The 16,061-nt window shown below is 41.1% G+C and overlaps 1 protein-coding gene across 8 annotated transcripts in view; it reads left to right on the forward strand.

Moving 5' to 3' along the window:
* The window catches only part of SLX4IP (SLX4 interacting protein), an 87,229-nt gene that overhangs the window by 60,987 nt on the left and 10,181 nt on the right, over positions 1 to 16,061 (forward strand). For all 8 annotated transcript variants that reach the window (XM_056486363.1, XM_056486362.1, XM_056486365.1 and 5 more), the window contains 2 exons: positions 8,172 to 8,281; positions 9,760 to 12,504. In XM_056486363.1, coding sequence (XP_056342338.1) covers positions 8,172 to 8,281; positions 9,760 to 10,555 — 906 coding nt within the window. In that variant the 3' untranslated portion in view covers positions 10,556 to 12,504. The remainder of the gene's footprint in view (positions 1 to 8,171; positions 8,282 to 9,759; positions 12,505 to 16,061) is intronic.

Below are 16,061 nucleotides of genomic sequence, written 5' to 3' on the forward strand. Positions count from 1 at the left end.
TAAATATGAACAGGGTTCACTACTTCTTTCAACAAGATAGAGAGGGGAAACTGCAGACTAATGGTTTTTATCCAAATATCACATTAGTGGAACAGGAAAAGAATTGCTTGGGTGAGTTTTCACTTTTGACACTTGAAGCTTCTGTCACTTTTTTATACTCATCCTTCATGTTCTTATACTCATCCTTCATGTTCTGTGTTCCTCCTGCCTTTGCTTCCCTGGGCATTCTTGTCTTCAGTGTTTGTCAGTGCTGGGGTCATTCAGTGATCCCTCTGAAAACAAGAAGGGGTTTTTGTTGTGGTTTCTTGTTGTTTGCTTGGTTCACTTTCAGCCAGATCCCTTCAGTGTTGATCCTTGACCACGTGTTGGGTAAGGGTGAGACTTCCCTTTCGTTGTTGGTGTAGCTTTAAATTAGCTTGAATCATTAGGCTTCTGTCTCTGAGAAACAGCATCTCAGAGTAATGATCCTGAAGTCTTTGACTCGGTCATTAAAAGAAAGCTACAGCAGCTTTACAATATTCCCTTTTGTCCCTGCTGTCTGCCTCTTCTCCTTGGAGATTACCACTCCTGCAGCAGCGTTTGCCAAAAGGGCTGTGTGCCTGCATCTCATCTTTCTGTGTATCACAGGCTTGTGGATTCATGCACACCGAGCTTCCCTGGATTTTCAGGGATTTTTTTTTTTTTTTTTTTTTTTTCAATTTTCAGCTCGTGTACTGAATTGTGGGTCGGAGCAGCTGGGGCATGTGTGTGTGTGTGTGCTCCCTTCATCCAGCTCTGAGTGGGGCAGGAACCTCCTGCAAAAGGGGAGGGAGGGAGGAGACCTGAGAGCAGTGATGTTGTGAATTGCCTCAGTGAGATCTGTCTGAACTTGTCGGAGTTTCTTCCTCTAGCTTACAAACGATTTATTTTCTGCATGGCAAAAGTCTCACAGCTGTCTGCTGCATTAACTATCCAGAGAAGTGGACAAATGATGAAATGAAAACTGACACAATTATTTCAATTAGTCAAGACCAGAGAAGGCTTTGGAGAATTTTCAGAGGAACCTCCCAGAGCTGAGTAGAGAGGCACTCAGGCTGTAAATGAAAATCATCTGTTGATAAATGCACAGTATTTTTACTGAAAGAGCAATTGCTGTGCTCATGCAAACTGCTGAGTGAATTAACTGTGTGGTCACTGGAAAAAGGCCAAGATATTACTGCAAGGAATTGATTGGAAAAGCTTTGTTCTGTAGCACTATTTGTCTGAAAAGCAGGCAGAATATTAGAGTATGTATGGAATGAAATAAAAAGTAATTTTTATTGCCTTAAAGCCAACAAGTAAGTGGAATGCATCCTCAATAAAGTGGACCTCGTTATGCAGAATCAGGTGAAGCAGAGCAGAAATATAGATGGTCCTATAGCTGCAGTATAAATGATTAAGGTTGTAAAATGATTTCCATATGAAGCAATCCTCAAAAAGTAGGGACAAATTGAGTAATCTTTTACTCATTTTGGTAGTTGCTTCTTAAAGGAGTGCTCCAGTTGATTTAAATCTAACTACTTAGCAGTGTTCACAGGATCTCATTTGTCAAAGCCTTGTGGTAATTTAAGATATTATCATCTGTCATCATCCTTTCACCTCCCTCATTTTCCTCTCCCCCCTCAGTGTTGCTGTCACAGCTTGTGCTGGTGGTTCATCTGGATTTGAGCTGATTCTCTGCTCTTTCCTCTCTGCAGACTTGGAGAGGACAGGCACCCCTGGCAGAGGGGCAGGGTGAAGGCTGGCAGGGATCATGTTAAAGCTGCAGGGAGCTAAAGATTTTATTTAGCTGTGGTGCATTTATGAGATTTTGATGGCTCTAAGATTTGAAAAGGTGTAACTCACTTAAGGTTTTGATAATAATTCTTGATATTCCTGTTGGGCAAAGAATATTTGACAGGGTTTTTAAAATTTTTTTAAAAAGCAATTTGTTCTTCAGACTCAGCAGAAATATCTTAGAACTAATAGGAAGTTTATGACTTGACTGAATAGGAAACTGAAATATATGATGGTAAAGTTCACAGCAGGATTTTTGAACAATATGTACTGATTTGAAATTATTTGGAGGGACAGATCCGCAGTGTGGGTTCTTGGGGGTTTTTGGGGTGGTGGTACTGGTGTTGGTTTTGGAAACCAAGCTGTAACACTAAATTGTTGAACAGTAATTATTTCTTGAGCTGTGCAGTTCTTGTTTTACATATTTTGGTTTTGTATAATCGGTGAGATCAAGAGTATTAATTATTCTTGACAAGATCTCCTCCAGGTGCTGCTGCATACTGTAATTGCATAAAAAGAACAAAAGAGCATAAAATTGATGTTTGTTTTTTTTTTTCCTGTAAGTATCAGTGTTGGGCATCAGAATCACATTGTACACATGATGTGCTCTAATTCTTTTATCATATAACCCATGCTATGTCTGGAAGGGCAAATGCAAAGTTTGCTTCAATGTTGCTGGTGGGTGGTGCTGAGGGACATCTGCACTGGCTGACCCTGATACCCAGTGAGGTTTGGTAGGCACACAGAGGATCCTCATGCCAGGCTGGGAACAGCTGTAGTACAGGATTACAGGAGGGCCTGTCTCAGATATTCTCTCTTGATTTATAAGCTGGAGAAAGGGGTTGAGCACCACATAAAATTGCTATTCCAATATTTTATACAAATCTGTTTCAAGTATGGAATGTCTTGCACGCATGTCCTCTTTCATAATTGCTGGAGTCAGGAACCTAAAAATTGATGGAAATGGCTGGCTGAAAATTCATGCTTATAAGACATTGGTTCCTTTAAAAAGGTAAAAATTCACTGTTAATATGCTTTAGATTTTTCTTTAGTGTCATTGAGAGAAGTTATTTTGGTTGAAAAGCTGTTGTCTACTCCTCCATTTCTTATCAGTGGACACTTTCTCTGAAGATAGAATCTGAGTCTTGTAGCATCAGTATATAAAATCAGAATGATTAATAGCTCAATTACTTAACATTAATTTTAGCAGTTCTTGCCTTCAAGCAAATGCACACAGCCTGTGTCACGTGCTGCTCAGTATGTAAATAAATCAGTTTGGGAGCACTTCTGTGCCTTTAGAAAGTGTAATGGATATTTACTCTGTGTTACACATAGGTCTGAATTTATAAAAAGGCTCCCCTGCAGCTCTAAGTTTTAGGAAGAATCATTTTGTTGTTGTCTGCCATTTACAGCAGGGATTCTTCTATTTTCTCTTTTTTAGCGGGTGTTCAAATGCAATTCTAGAGAGCTCTGAATTTCTTACACTCAGAACAGTCTGGGATTCCTCCTATATGTGAAATGCAGTTAAAATCTGAACCAAATACTTCAAAAGGAAGAAGGCATTTTCCTCATAGAAGTCATGTGCTTTAAGCTAATCTGGTGATGCCTGGGGGACCTTTGGAATGTTTGTAATTGCCAGGACTTATGTATTGAGTGAGAAACTTGGGTTCACACCTTGTGTTTTGAGAAGTGGAATGTGTATCACAGGGGCCTGTCATAGGTTGGGCCAATGCTTGGACTAAGTAGTACAGACCATAGGATCTCCTGACAAGCAAAACTGAAGATCCATGGTGTCAAATTCAAAAGAATTTTAGTGGTAGATTATGAAGACTGTACTGATCCAGGAGTTTAATTTTGCTTTCTGTGCAAGGTCATGGGAAGGTTGAACAGTTCTGCTCCTCCTAGACAGATGCAGTTTGCTCTGATTGTTACATTCTTTTCAAGATTGAATTTGGAATATTTTTGAAAACCACCAGCATTCCTTAAAAATACCTATTTCAAAGGCAACACCAGTATTCCAGTGTAATGTGGGATGATCCTTAATGGTTTTTACTGGAATTTACTGGCTTTTAGAGCAGGACAGTCAACTTTAAATGTAGAGCAATATTTCCACAAATCTGATCAAGGAACTGTATTTCAGGTTGAGAATAATATCCATTTCTGTACTTGGAAAACTTCTGCAAGTGTTTTATGATGTGGTTGGAGTTCATAAGTAGAACTGCCAGGACTGATGCATCACTACATTGGAAATGCAAAAAAATTTGCATCTTGAAACTGTGGAAAGCTTTTCCTTCATGTGGGTTGGGAGAGGGCAGGAGACGAGACCCAAAGTCCTGTCTCTGTCACTTTTTTATCAGTTAGATTGTAATATCTGATTCACCCTTCCCTCACAAGCCTCCTCACTTGCTTTAAGGAGCCCTTTTTGTTTATCAGATTGGCAGGAGTCCTATGTGACCTCTCTGATCTGTCAGTCATCTGTTAGGACACTTCTGAAACCTAAAGGTTATCTTTGATGGTTGAGCTCATGATGCATCTTAGAATGACACTAAGAGAAACCATGCAATTGCAAGCTTACATAAAGCTCCCCTAAAAAAGTGTTTGTCTTCTTCATTTTGCTGATTTTAATTTTATTGTATGTGCCTAGGATAATACTTGAGTTCATAGCTTTGCCTATATTGTTATCTTTATAGTCCCCTCCCATTTGCCACCATGATATAAAAGTTGATTTATTGAACCCGTTGATGTATTCTATTAAGTATTTTTTATGAGCCCCATTGATAAATGCATTTTAAAAACAGTATGTTTTTTTTAGGGAGCTGGGAACCAGACATGAAATTTAATTATCTCTTAGTCTTACTTTATTGGTACATAAACTTGTGGCACTGAGAAGAGTAAAGACAACTAGAAAGCATGACACCATTGAGGTAGGAAAGGGGGGCAGCAGTGTTCACTTTGAAATTTTTCTTTCAACCCAGTATTAGACTGGAAGAAAAAAAGAAAAATGTATTTGTATGAATATATTGTGATGATGGAAAGGCCAAAGCTTTCACTCTGCTTCAGGGTAATGAGTTGTAAGGGTTCCTTGCAAGTGCCCATCCACGGATAGTTCTTTAACACATATTTAATGCTGTACTGCTAAATTCAGCTGTCCTGGAGAGAGCTGGAGATAGCAGTGACACCACTTTTACAGTTTTGAGGGTTTCTTTTTTACCTTGAGTGAGTAGTAAGTGGAGTAAGATAGCTAAAAAAAAAAAAAATCTTCAATTTGATAAACCTCCCAGGAAGTATATTCTGTGCATCACGTGTTTCTCTGTAGGTTTTGATAGGGATTTTTCTTCCCCCAGACATCTCTTTGGGTAAGTATTAAAGATTTTAAAATCAGGTTTGGGGAGGCCAGTGTCATGAGCAGGTAGGCTGGTAAGACTTTGAAAGCTTCACTTCTGTGGACCCTTCTCTGCAGTTTTAGGGACAAAAAGGACTGAGCTTACCCTGGGATTTTAAGAGCACATATTTCTAATAGAACTTGGCAGTTCAAGGGCTAGAGAAGCATTTTAATCTTTTGTGCCCACCCAGTCTCTATACAAATGTAAATATGTCTGTCTTTAACAATTTGCCAAGAAATGTGGTTTTAATTTGTTAGCAGCAATCCCACTCCCTGCAGCTCTTTCAGAGTCGAGTTGCAAGTCTGGCGGTGCTTTGACGTTTTTCTCTGTCATGGTGTCATTGTTTATATGATGTCTGCTTCTGCTGTCCTCCCTTTTATGCCTGGAATATTTTTCTTTAATTATTTCACTGCCTAAAAGGAATCTGGGATTACTAGACAGGATGAGAGCAGATTAGCTTTTTTTCTTTCTTTAACAAGTCCTGAAGTTCCCATAGGAAATATATAGTATTCCCAAAACAGACAGTGTGTTTTATTTTTTTTTTAATTAACTAAAATTATTAAGTCTAATAAAGAAAATAAAGGAAGTATCACCAATAATGGCTGTGTGTCTTAGTAGTATATGGATTGCCCACTGTTGTTATTTATGACTCTCTCTGCCTTCTATTGTGGACTTATTCCAGCCTTAGGGAGTTTACATCACTACTAATAGCAAAAGGCTCTCTGGTTCCCACAGAGTCTTTCAAAGCCTGACTCATATGCCTTATGTTAATTGTTCAGCTCTCAAAATACAGCACTTACAGGGTGTGGTTCCGAGGGGAAAATCTACTGTACTTAGAGGGCATGTTCAGAAGTGTTTCACATATAAATCATTTCGATTTTTACTTTTTTTGATGCCTTAACCCTTTCTGTCACTGCTTTGTGTGATAAGATATTTTGAAAGCTAAACAAAGGTTGATGACAGTGCAGTGAGGAAATGTGTTAGCCCTGCAACTTGGGGCTATTAGCTCCAGCCTGACTCAACTCAAAAGTGCCATGACTTCATCATCCTTGCCTCTCTGCAGGGTCTGCTCCTCACAGCCTGCTGGGACCATCCCAGTCCTGCAGGGTCTGGAATCAGATGCAAGTTAGAACTGGGCTTTATTCCTTATCTGCAGTAGGGCACACATGGGGACAGGAACTCCAGCCCTCCCCTGGATTTTGTACCAAGGGCTCCTTCCCATGCACTGCTTACCACGGTGAACAAGAGTTGTCTCAGTGGGCTGCTGATCCTGCAGGACAGCACGTTTGGGACTGGAGATTTAACAGAATTAACCTGACCCATTGCACCCAGCAGGAACTCAGATGGGCTCCAGCTCTCTGGCCAAGTATGAGCACTCTACAGCTGCTTTGATGCAGGCTGATTGTGCAAGACCCTTCAGCCTCCAAGTTGTGTGACTGTTACTGGAAATCAAAACAGTTTCTACAGACTTTGCATTCTCTGCCTTCTCTTAAAATTAGCTGAATGTTTGAGTGTCTTAATAGTATTTCTGTCTTTAATAGCCTACAAAGTATGAAAATATATTTAGTCAAATTAGGGGAATCTACCTTCAACAAGAATAGAAGCAGCAATTAATCCCTTAGATTAAACTAGTTAAGCTTGATTTCTGGTTGGGATCACACTGCATGTATGTTCCATGTGCTTTCTGCCTGCTGTACACACACTTGTTGCACCATGAGTGGACAGAACTTCAGTGTGGCTCAATGCACACATTTGTGTAACTTGTCTCTAAAAGGAAGGCTCAGAACAGCTGTAGTTTTTTTAAGTGCCAAAATGGCTTTATTTGCCTGACTACACTCCTTCTGCTTGCAGAATAGGAAGCTGTTTTCACTGGCTATTCCTTCTTGAAAGAGCATGGAGGTCCCCCCTGCCCTTTCCTTTAAAACAGAATTAAAAATGGGCAAGGCTTAATCTCCCCTAAGTGACAGGTTTCTGAGGGGTGTTCCAGGCAGGGGTCATGTACAGGCTTTGGCTTGTGCCTCTGCTGGTTTTTCCTGTATCACTCAGTTCTTCCACACCACCTGGTTCCAGTGCCCTTCCTTCACCAAGGGAAGGGCTAAAGCAGCACTCCCTGTTTGGGGAGCCCCTGTCAGAGGCTGCATCACGGAGGCTGAGGGAGAAAGTGCTCTCAAAGACAAGGAGATGCACAAAGCCTCCTCTTTTCTTGACTTCACCACTTCTTTTTCCTTTCCTCTGTACCTTGGAGATAATACTTTTTTGGAGTATGCAGTAGTTAATGATGAAATCAGCAAATGGCCCTTCTCTGATTGAGATTGTTTCATTGTGAAAGGAAGTTCTCACAGCTTGAAGAAAAAGAGCATTTTCCTTCCCTCACAGTCGCCCCAACCTCGTATTATATAAAAGGATGGTGCTGCTGTTAGCTGAGACCAGAAAGAATTCCCCTGTTGTCCTGTAGTAGCCAACCTCTACAAGCTGGGAGCGTTTAAATGTTAGAATTAAAAGTTTTAACCCTTGCCTTGTTCAGAGAGCAAATAGCCCCGTGTATGTTTTTTTGTAAGTATGGAAAATCATGGGAATTCCTCTGAGAATAAGTGTATAGACCACTGCGCCAGTCAGTCTCTTCAGAAAAAAAACTGACAAGCATGCTCCTGTCTACAAGAGAGATTCCTGGCATTTGTCACAGTTTGAGCCACAAAGATGTCAAATATTTGCCAACAGTTTCCTCAGATGGTTTGGAAAGCTACATCCTTTACATTGCAGTCTTGTTTGTTTGTGGTGTATTTTAGCATACAAAATATGTTCCTTGGGAGTCAAGGGGAGGGAACCGACTAGACTCCCAAATATTAAAAGATTAAAAAGAATTGTTTCTTTTAGACTGCTCAGATCAAAATAATAAAGAACAGCTGTAGATCTTAGTATTAGAAATGGAGCTTTCTGATGAATAATCATAGCTTGATGTGTCATGTTTTAAACCTGTATTTTCTTTTGAAGCAGAAAGAAGAACTTTCCAACATTAAGTCTGAATATTTTACTGAATCTGCTGAGAACAAGAAGCTTAAGATTCGTCTGAGTGAACAAATAAAGCAAGACATTCTGAGGAAAATGTATGCCACTATTCTTTCTAAGCTTTTGAATTTATAATTGGTAAAATTTGGTTTAGTAGAATCTAGCTTATGTAACAAAATTTTAAATAATATAGCCTACAAAGGATTGTTTTAAATTACTGAAAGATTACTACTGTAGTGTGGATAAGCACATAAAATTATGTTGTTGTTTTTTACAGCATGGAGAAAGCTATTACAACCCACATAGATATCACACATAGCACTAGGCAAAGTCAAAACAGGCTGTTTTTCCTTGAATGAAGCTCTGAGCCAAAATAAATATGTGATGCTTGAATCGGGTGAGAAACACTTCACAAATATATTTTTTGGTTCATTCTGAGACTCTGGATCAATAGTCACTATTAAAGAGTATCCCTGGTGGAGTGGATGGGGGAGGGTGAGCTGACCAGCTGAATTTGTCACTGCTCCATGTGGTACCAGGACTCCATCCCAACCTGTGTGAGCTGCCAGCAGCCCCAAATCACCTGTGAAATCAGGGATTTGCTGTGAACCCTGGCAACTTTTCCTTTTGCCACTGTTGTCTCATCTGTGTTGTCTTTAGAAATGAGATTAGCTTTGGAGGTATGCCAGCTCTACCTGTTTTGGGTGAGCCTTCTTTGAGAAGAGTTAGATGTGCTGTCCTGGGAGCTGCTCATCAGCAGTGGGGCAGCAAAAAGTAGTCTCAGCTTGGGACCATCACTAGTAACATGTTTAGACTCAAAATGTAGATCCAGGACTTGGGCACAAAGTTCATCTTCTGGGCTGTGTGAAATCCAGATCCATAGGTAATGCACTGCCAAGGAGTGTTTATGTACTGCCACTCCATCTGGTCCCTTGTGATCCCATTTTCCTGTGTAATTCCTTTTAGAATATCATCTACTTGCATTACCTAAGTCCTTGCCAGATGAATGGGCTTGATACTAGATGAGTAGTGGTTAACTTTAAAGCAATGCTTTGAAATGTCCTGGGAAAAATTCCAGAGGAACATTCTAAAATAGAGATTAGGAGCTCTCACACAGAGACTAACTCACTGCCTCTCCCCGCCTGCCCCCTCTGTCCTGTAGATATGCATTATGCATGTGGATATATGGGAATGGTTTGCAATCATTTAGGCACTTAGGAAATGCTATTTTATCTAGCCAGTTCAGAAAGGAATTCAATATACTTCTGCTCAGTTGACCTTTAACATCTGTAATGAATCCAGTTCTGCCTCTTGGAAAATGAGTGTGAACTCACTCCTTCATGGCTTAGTCATTAATAAATTGGGTTCTCCCCTTGCACAGTGGAAAATCAGATGGATAACACTTGATATTATCCACACTAGACAAACATTGCTGCTTGTCAAGATGATATACAGGGATTTTTTCCATGTTCAGAAAGAGGGTGGCCCGAGTGGCGTTTCAGAGTTGGAAAAACAGTAAATGGAGTCAGTAAAGGTTCTTTCTTAATTTAAAAAACAAAATTCCTTTTTATTGCAGTGTAAAGAGGAGAAAACCAAGGAGTAGTAGTGCAAGCAAACCTCAAATCAGCAAGGACTCCAAGAAAGTGTCTCTTGGCTCAGTGGACTCGCAGGCAGAGAACAGAAAGAACGACTGTCAGACTTCTCTCAGTGCTCGGCCTGATGTGAGACGTAGGAGTCCAGGCCTGCTGAAGGACTGCACAAACACAGCTGAGAGCAGCTTGGAGCTTCCTGTATTAGAGCAGAGAAATGATGTTAATCAGAGACAGCCAGATGATGTTTGCAGCCAGCAAAAACCTCACTCTCTGCAGTGGTTGGAGGCAAGTCTTCGAAGTGAGAGCCCTCCTTGCAGCTCTGAGTCAGTGCTGCCGGCTCCAAAACAAAGGCGGAGAGTGACCAAAACACAGGCTCAGCTAAGGACCTCTGCTTCAGAGGAAAAGCTGAAGCATGTCACAGAAGTGTCCTCTGAAGGGGCTCCTTTAACTTCTGTCAATACAGAAATGAGTAAGTGTGATGGCAGTTGTTTGGAGGAGAAGACACCCCTTAATTCCAGGCTGTTTTCAAAGCAAGACGTGACAAAGACTGTGGTTGACAAGAACTGGTCTCTTTCTGTGAGCAGCAGTGGAGTGCACACAAGCCAAAATGAGCCAAGCACAGCCACTGAAGAGCTGCCTGCAGTGCCAGCATCATGTCCAGAAATGCACCCCATGCCTTCAGAGAAGCTTTCCCAAAAAAGAAAAAAAGAAATAGGAAATGGTCTCGGGAAGTTAAAACTGCGAAGGCTTAAGAAATCAAAATCTGAAATACTGCCTTGATGGCATGGTTGGTCAGCCAAGGTTGTGAGTAAGCAAAGAGTAGGAAGCAATTCAAAATTATGGAAATTAATAAAAATACAAAATCAAAATTGGAGAATGTATTTTAAGAAAATTTAGTTAACTAAGCATCTCAGTAATTTGGGGCTGTAATAAAGGTAATCCTTTTAAGTCTTTAGGAATTAGTCATTATTATTGCACAAGTCAGCATCGTATTTATGGAAAGAAAAATCTCTTATATCTACTAAGCAATATTTTAGATTTATATATATATTCTGTGCTATTAGAAAGTCATATCAGCTGGTGACAGCAAAAGTTAAAACCCCTTATGTGAACTGTTAGGAGCTGAAGTTATTTGGTATCTTGCTTGTTTCTGAGCATGTAGTTTATTTTAATAAAATTTAACCCTTTCTCTATATTAGAAAGTTCATGGTTTACTCACATGATGTGTACAACAATAAAGCAAATTAAGTTTATTTTAAATAAATCTTTAACCAGGATCAATAGCTAGTGATTCGAGGCCCACTTTTTCAGAGAAGTTTCTAAATAACTAGTTTCTGCTTATGTAGTTTTGATATGAACATGTAACTCTAGCCTATGTTGTGGATATATCATGCATTCAGTCTTGGGGACAAATGAAGGTTGTTTTTATATATTTAGATTTATGTATTTACACCTGGATGTGCAAACATCATTCTTGGGTGAAGTTCATATATAAACATGTATACACATCTTCATGGATATGTGTTTCAATCAAAATCAGGCCTTGCTTGTGTGAAAGGGCAACATGCTGGTTCTCATGTGGTACTAATACCAGAGTTAAATCTTATTTTAAGATAAAATTTAATTTCACAGTACTTGTTCATACTGCTTCTTAAGTTTAAATGCTAATGAGCTAGGGAAATGTACCTTTTTATTTCATGCTTATCTTTTTTAAATGTGTAAAATAAATTTATAAGCTGTTTTCTTTCATCTTTCTTAAGATCAGTGAGACCACAGACACTGAATCAGCAGTGCCATGGCAGCAAGGAGGGGCAGCTGGGCACAGGAGGGGATTGTCCTGCTCTGCTCTGACCTGGCCCTACCTCTCCTCAGGGGCTGGGGACAGTTTTGGGCATTGGAATTTAAAAAAATAGATAAAGGTATTAGAGAACATCCAGAGGAGTGCGTGAGGAAGGGCCTTGAAGGGAAGTGGCTGAGGGCACTGGGTCTGTTCTGCCTGGAGAAGAGGAGACTGAGGGGAGACCTCACTGCAGCTACAACTTCCTCGTGAGTGGAACAGGAGGGGATGACACTGATCCCTGGGAGCCAGTGACAGGATCTGAGGGAATGGCCTGAAGATATGTCAGGGCAAGTTGAGGTTGGCTCTCAGGAAGAGGTTTTTCACCCAGAGCACGGTTGGACACTGAACAGACTCCCCAGGGAAGTGGTCACTGCACCAAGCCTGGCGGAGCTCAACAAGCATTTGGGTGAGTTTGTTGGGATGTCCTGTGCAGGGCCAGCAGCTGGACTTTGATGATCCTTGTGAGTCTCTTCCAGCTCAGCATGTTCTGTGCTCTGTGATTTTATGTGAAGTAATTTAGAAAAATCTCAGTGACATTTACTTACGACTGTGGATCTCCTCATTGAGGTTAAAGAGATGATTCACATCCAGGAGCATTAGAGTTGGTGGTGTAACCCAGGTCCTGATGAGAGTTAGCAGCTCTGCAGCTGACAGCAAGACACTGCTGATTGTACAGCTTCCTGCTGGAAATTATTTCTGCTCTAGCTGCAAATGAAGAAGATTCTGCATGTGTCTGGAGGACATGTTCTCTTTTTTTCTTTCAGTTTCTCAGTGCTTTGCAGTCAGGTTGCAAATCCTCACCCAGCTCCAGGCTCTGCTAAAAGATCTTTCCCAGTACCAGCAAAACCAAGGCTGCAAAGAACCTGGTTTGGAGGAAGAAGAGCCTGAGGTATGTTCACTGCTGTCTTTTTTATGCACTGGAGATACTGGGCCAGGAAGGGAGTAAAAGGCACCTTTTTGATGGACTTGAAAGAGATATGGGGGTATTTAATTAAGCATGAATTAAATAAAAATGAGAATAGTTAGAATAATTTGATAGTTTATATTAAAGTTTTAGCATACATAATTCAGGTATCAGAAACCAGAGGGCAACAGTTTTTATCATCCCATACTGCTACTATATATATATACACCTTATAATTTAGTTTAATCTTAATTGAATGACATACCTGCCTGCACCCTTTCAAATGAAGGTCATGCATCTATTTAGAGGGGGCTTAGGTAGCTTAAACTGTTGTCTGTGTAGCTAAGAGCACTTGATTTTTCCTTAGGATATTTTGTTATGTTACTTAAAGTGCTGTTTTCATCTCTTCTCTGATGCCTGGGAACATCTCTCTTTCAAAGCAGTGGTCATGCAACAGTGAGAGGTGTGAGATGATTGAAGGTGTTAGAGCTGGAGGGTCAGAACAAAGACAGATGGGCTGTCTCCAACTCTTCAGTGGCATCATTCCTTTTGTCCTTACTGTCTTGAAGACTTCTAGGCTCTTTGGAGCTGTGTATTTTTGAGCTTCATTACTATCAAAAGTTGTGTCTTGGATCCTCTCAGAAATGCAGCTGTTTAGGGAAAAGGCTTTGAATTGACAGTCATTTCTGAATTTTAGATGGTGTTGCTGCTCAGAACTGTGCTTGCTTTTGTCTGTGCAGCAGAACTTTTATGCCAGCTTCTCTTTTACAAACCTGGTGGTGCTGGGATACCCAGGCTGTGTCCGTGTCTCTCTTCTTTCTCTGCTTCAAGCCAGGGTCATCTTCCCAGACTTTGCTTTTTTCTTTATCATCCATCCACCTGCACCCAGAGGACTGGCAGAGGTGTGGTCTGACATGCTTTTGAACCACAAACCTGATTTCCTAAATCGGGAGGATTTAGGAGGAAAAAAGGGAACTGGAAGCTGAGCTGGAGCAAAATTAGCAGTTTGCAAGTCTGAGCAGCATTAGCATGTCTCTCTGTAAAAGTAGAGAATATTTAAGGCTCTGTTCTCTTCTGAAACTGCCATTGAAGCACAGAAACAATATCTTTGGTTCAGTTTTTATCCTAAACCAGCCAGCTTTGGTGGGTTATTGTTTTGAATGAATCATCTGGTTCATTTGGTCTATGCTATTTGCTGATATTGAAACAGTTGTTTCCTAGTGAAACACTTTCTAATGTGTGCAGATGATAGTTTCCATTATTCTTTACATCAAAGCAGTTAAAAATATTTGTTCAGTGCACTTTTATGGTTAAACACATATCAAAAGCTAGACCAGCCTTTTACATAATCATTTGTAAAGAGGAAGCAGCTCATGTGAAATCTCCCTTGCCCAGTGTTGGTAGGAAGGTTTTAAATATCCCAAGATCTTGTGGGTACTAAGCTTTGTGCTGGTTCTGGTGTTACCTGCCAGGTAAGCACCCAGACCTCCCTTCCCACAGAAGGTTTTGACCAAGTGAGATGTTAAGTAGCTTCTGAAGGCATTTCTTTGGTCAGTGTGAACTTCCTTCCCTCTCACTGCTCAGCATGTGGATTGCATTGGATGAGTTTTAACTGGCATTTTACATCATCTCATTGGCTTTTGGCTGGAAAATGGTTTCTTCCTAAAGAAAAAAAAAAAAAAAAAATGGAAGAAATACTTTTCTGTTTGCAATTGGAAAAAGAAAGATGTGAAATCTACTCCCAGATTGCGTGCTGTGAGTAGTTATCTCCTTGGCTTAATCAGTGCCCAGGGAAAGGTTCTGTATTCAAACAGGCTGCAGCAAACAGAGGCAATAACACTAAGCCTTTTTGCCAGCAGTGGGAAGTGTGGGTTGGCCTCAGAAATTAGCTTTAATAAAAGGCACTCCTCACTTCTTTACTTGGTGCTTTTTTCTCCTTTAATAAACATTAAGTTGCTTCCAGTAACCCGGGTGAAGATGTGGGCTGAGGGAACCGCTGCGCACGGAGCCTTTCATCAGAGGGATATCAAAGCACTCGGCAGCTGAACCTGGAGGGAGCTGGAAGTGCTTATTCTGACAGCTGGGGCAGCACTGAGGGAAGCACTGCTTCCAAGCTAAAGCTAACTGGTTAAGGAGCAGCAAATTCCTTCATCAACTCACACAAGTCCTTTTGTCCACCTGTTTCTCCCAGATAATTAAAATCCAACCTGGTAGTGCATGACTTTGTCCCTTCCAAGGTGGCAATGAGGTGACATTTTTAAGTAGGGACTTTTATTTTGTTTGGTGTTACCTTATGCTGAGAAATCCTAAAAGTTGAGGAAGTGATGGAGGGTCACAAGACATTTCAGCTGTAACCTGGAATTTGTACAGGAAATTAGCCACAACTGTCCTACCTTTTTTACTGTTCACTTCCATCATTCCAGAGCTGGGAATCTGCTCCTGTGAGAGCTGACAGCACACCTTTTGGAAAGGAGAATTTCAGTGATTTGCTCCCATTCTGTCCAAGTTAAATCTTTTAGTACAGCAGTAGGAATTGGTACTCTAGCTCCATAACTGCCTTACTCGCTGGCATAATAATTATCTTCGTTATTTATGCATCAGATCTTTAAGGAAAAGTATCTTGAGTTCTAATTCTGGAGCTCGGCATGCCCCTTTTTAATATTAATATGATCTCATAGAGCTAGAATGAAAGGAATAGAGATTTATTTCTCCACCCTGTAGGGAAACTGGTTGAAACAATTTGCACATCACAGAAGGCGCTTGCTGGCAGATCTGGGCTGGGACTCCAGTCTGACGCCATCTGATCTCACATGGCTCTGCTGCTGCCCCAGTGCCAGGGAAGCAGCTGCTGAACAATCCAGAGCCTGCACCCCTCTCCTCCTCCTCTGTCCCAGAAACTGGAGTTAATCCCTGCACAGCTTTATACTTGGGTTTTCCCTCTGTTGGAAAAAATCATTGAGCTTTGCAAACAAAGTCAGTGTGCAGTGGCAAACAGTAACCACAATGGCCATTGCTGTCAATGCTAAAAAAAGAGGAAGCTAAAAAAAATTCTTAAATATACTCAAATATTCTTGCTTCCCTTAGAAGAGGAGGTTATGCAATCACTTCCATCTTTTGGGGAGGAAAAGGCTGAGTTTGGTACTTCCCTTGTCAGAACTTCTCATCTTTGCAGGCACTCCTAAAAACCATAAAGGTTCTGCCTTGTGACTCCGCAGATGTCAGGGCAGCACCTTGGACTTGGGATAACTGGGAGATAGGGCTGGATTCAGCCCGAGGGCTGTCAGATAAGGAGCAGAAACAGGCTGTCTTCAAGGAGCAGCAGGGAGCATAACCTTGTACATTTTAGCTTGGCAGGGAGCTGATTCATAACATTAACTCTTGCTGTGCAGGTGTCAGCTGCTGTGAGAACAGGAGGTGTGTCTGTGCAAGGGAAGATGGTTTCACCAGGACATGGCTGGAGATGCAGTCTCATGTTTGGGCCCCAGCCTGGTCCAGGTTCCCCTGGCCTGAGGGGCTTCAGCTGCCCTTGGCTCCTGCCAGCA

The sequence above is a fragment of the Oenanthe melanoleuca genome, chromosome 3 (assembly GCF_029582105.1).
Source record: "Oenanthe melanoleuca isolate GR-GAL-2019-014 chromosome 3, OMel1.0, whole genome shotgun sequence".
In the NCBI taxonomy this organism is placed as follows: Eukaryota; Metazoa; Chordata; class Aves; order Passeriformes; family Muscicapidae; genus Oenanthe; species Oenanthe melanoleuca.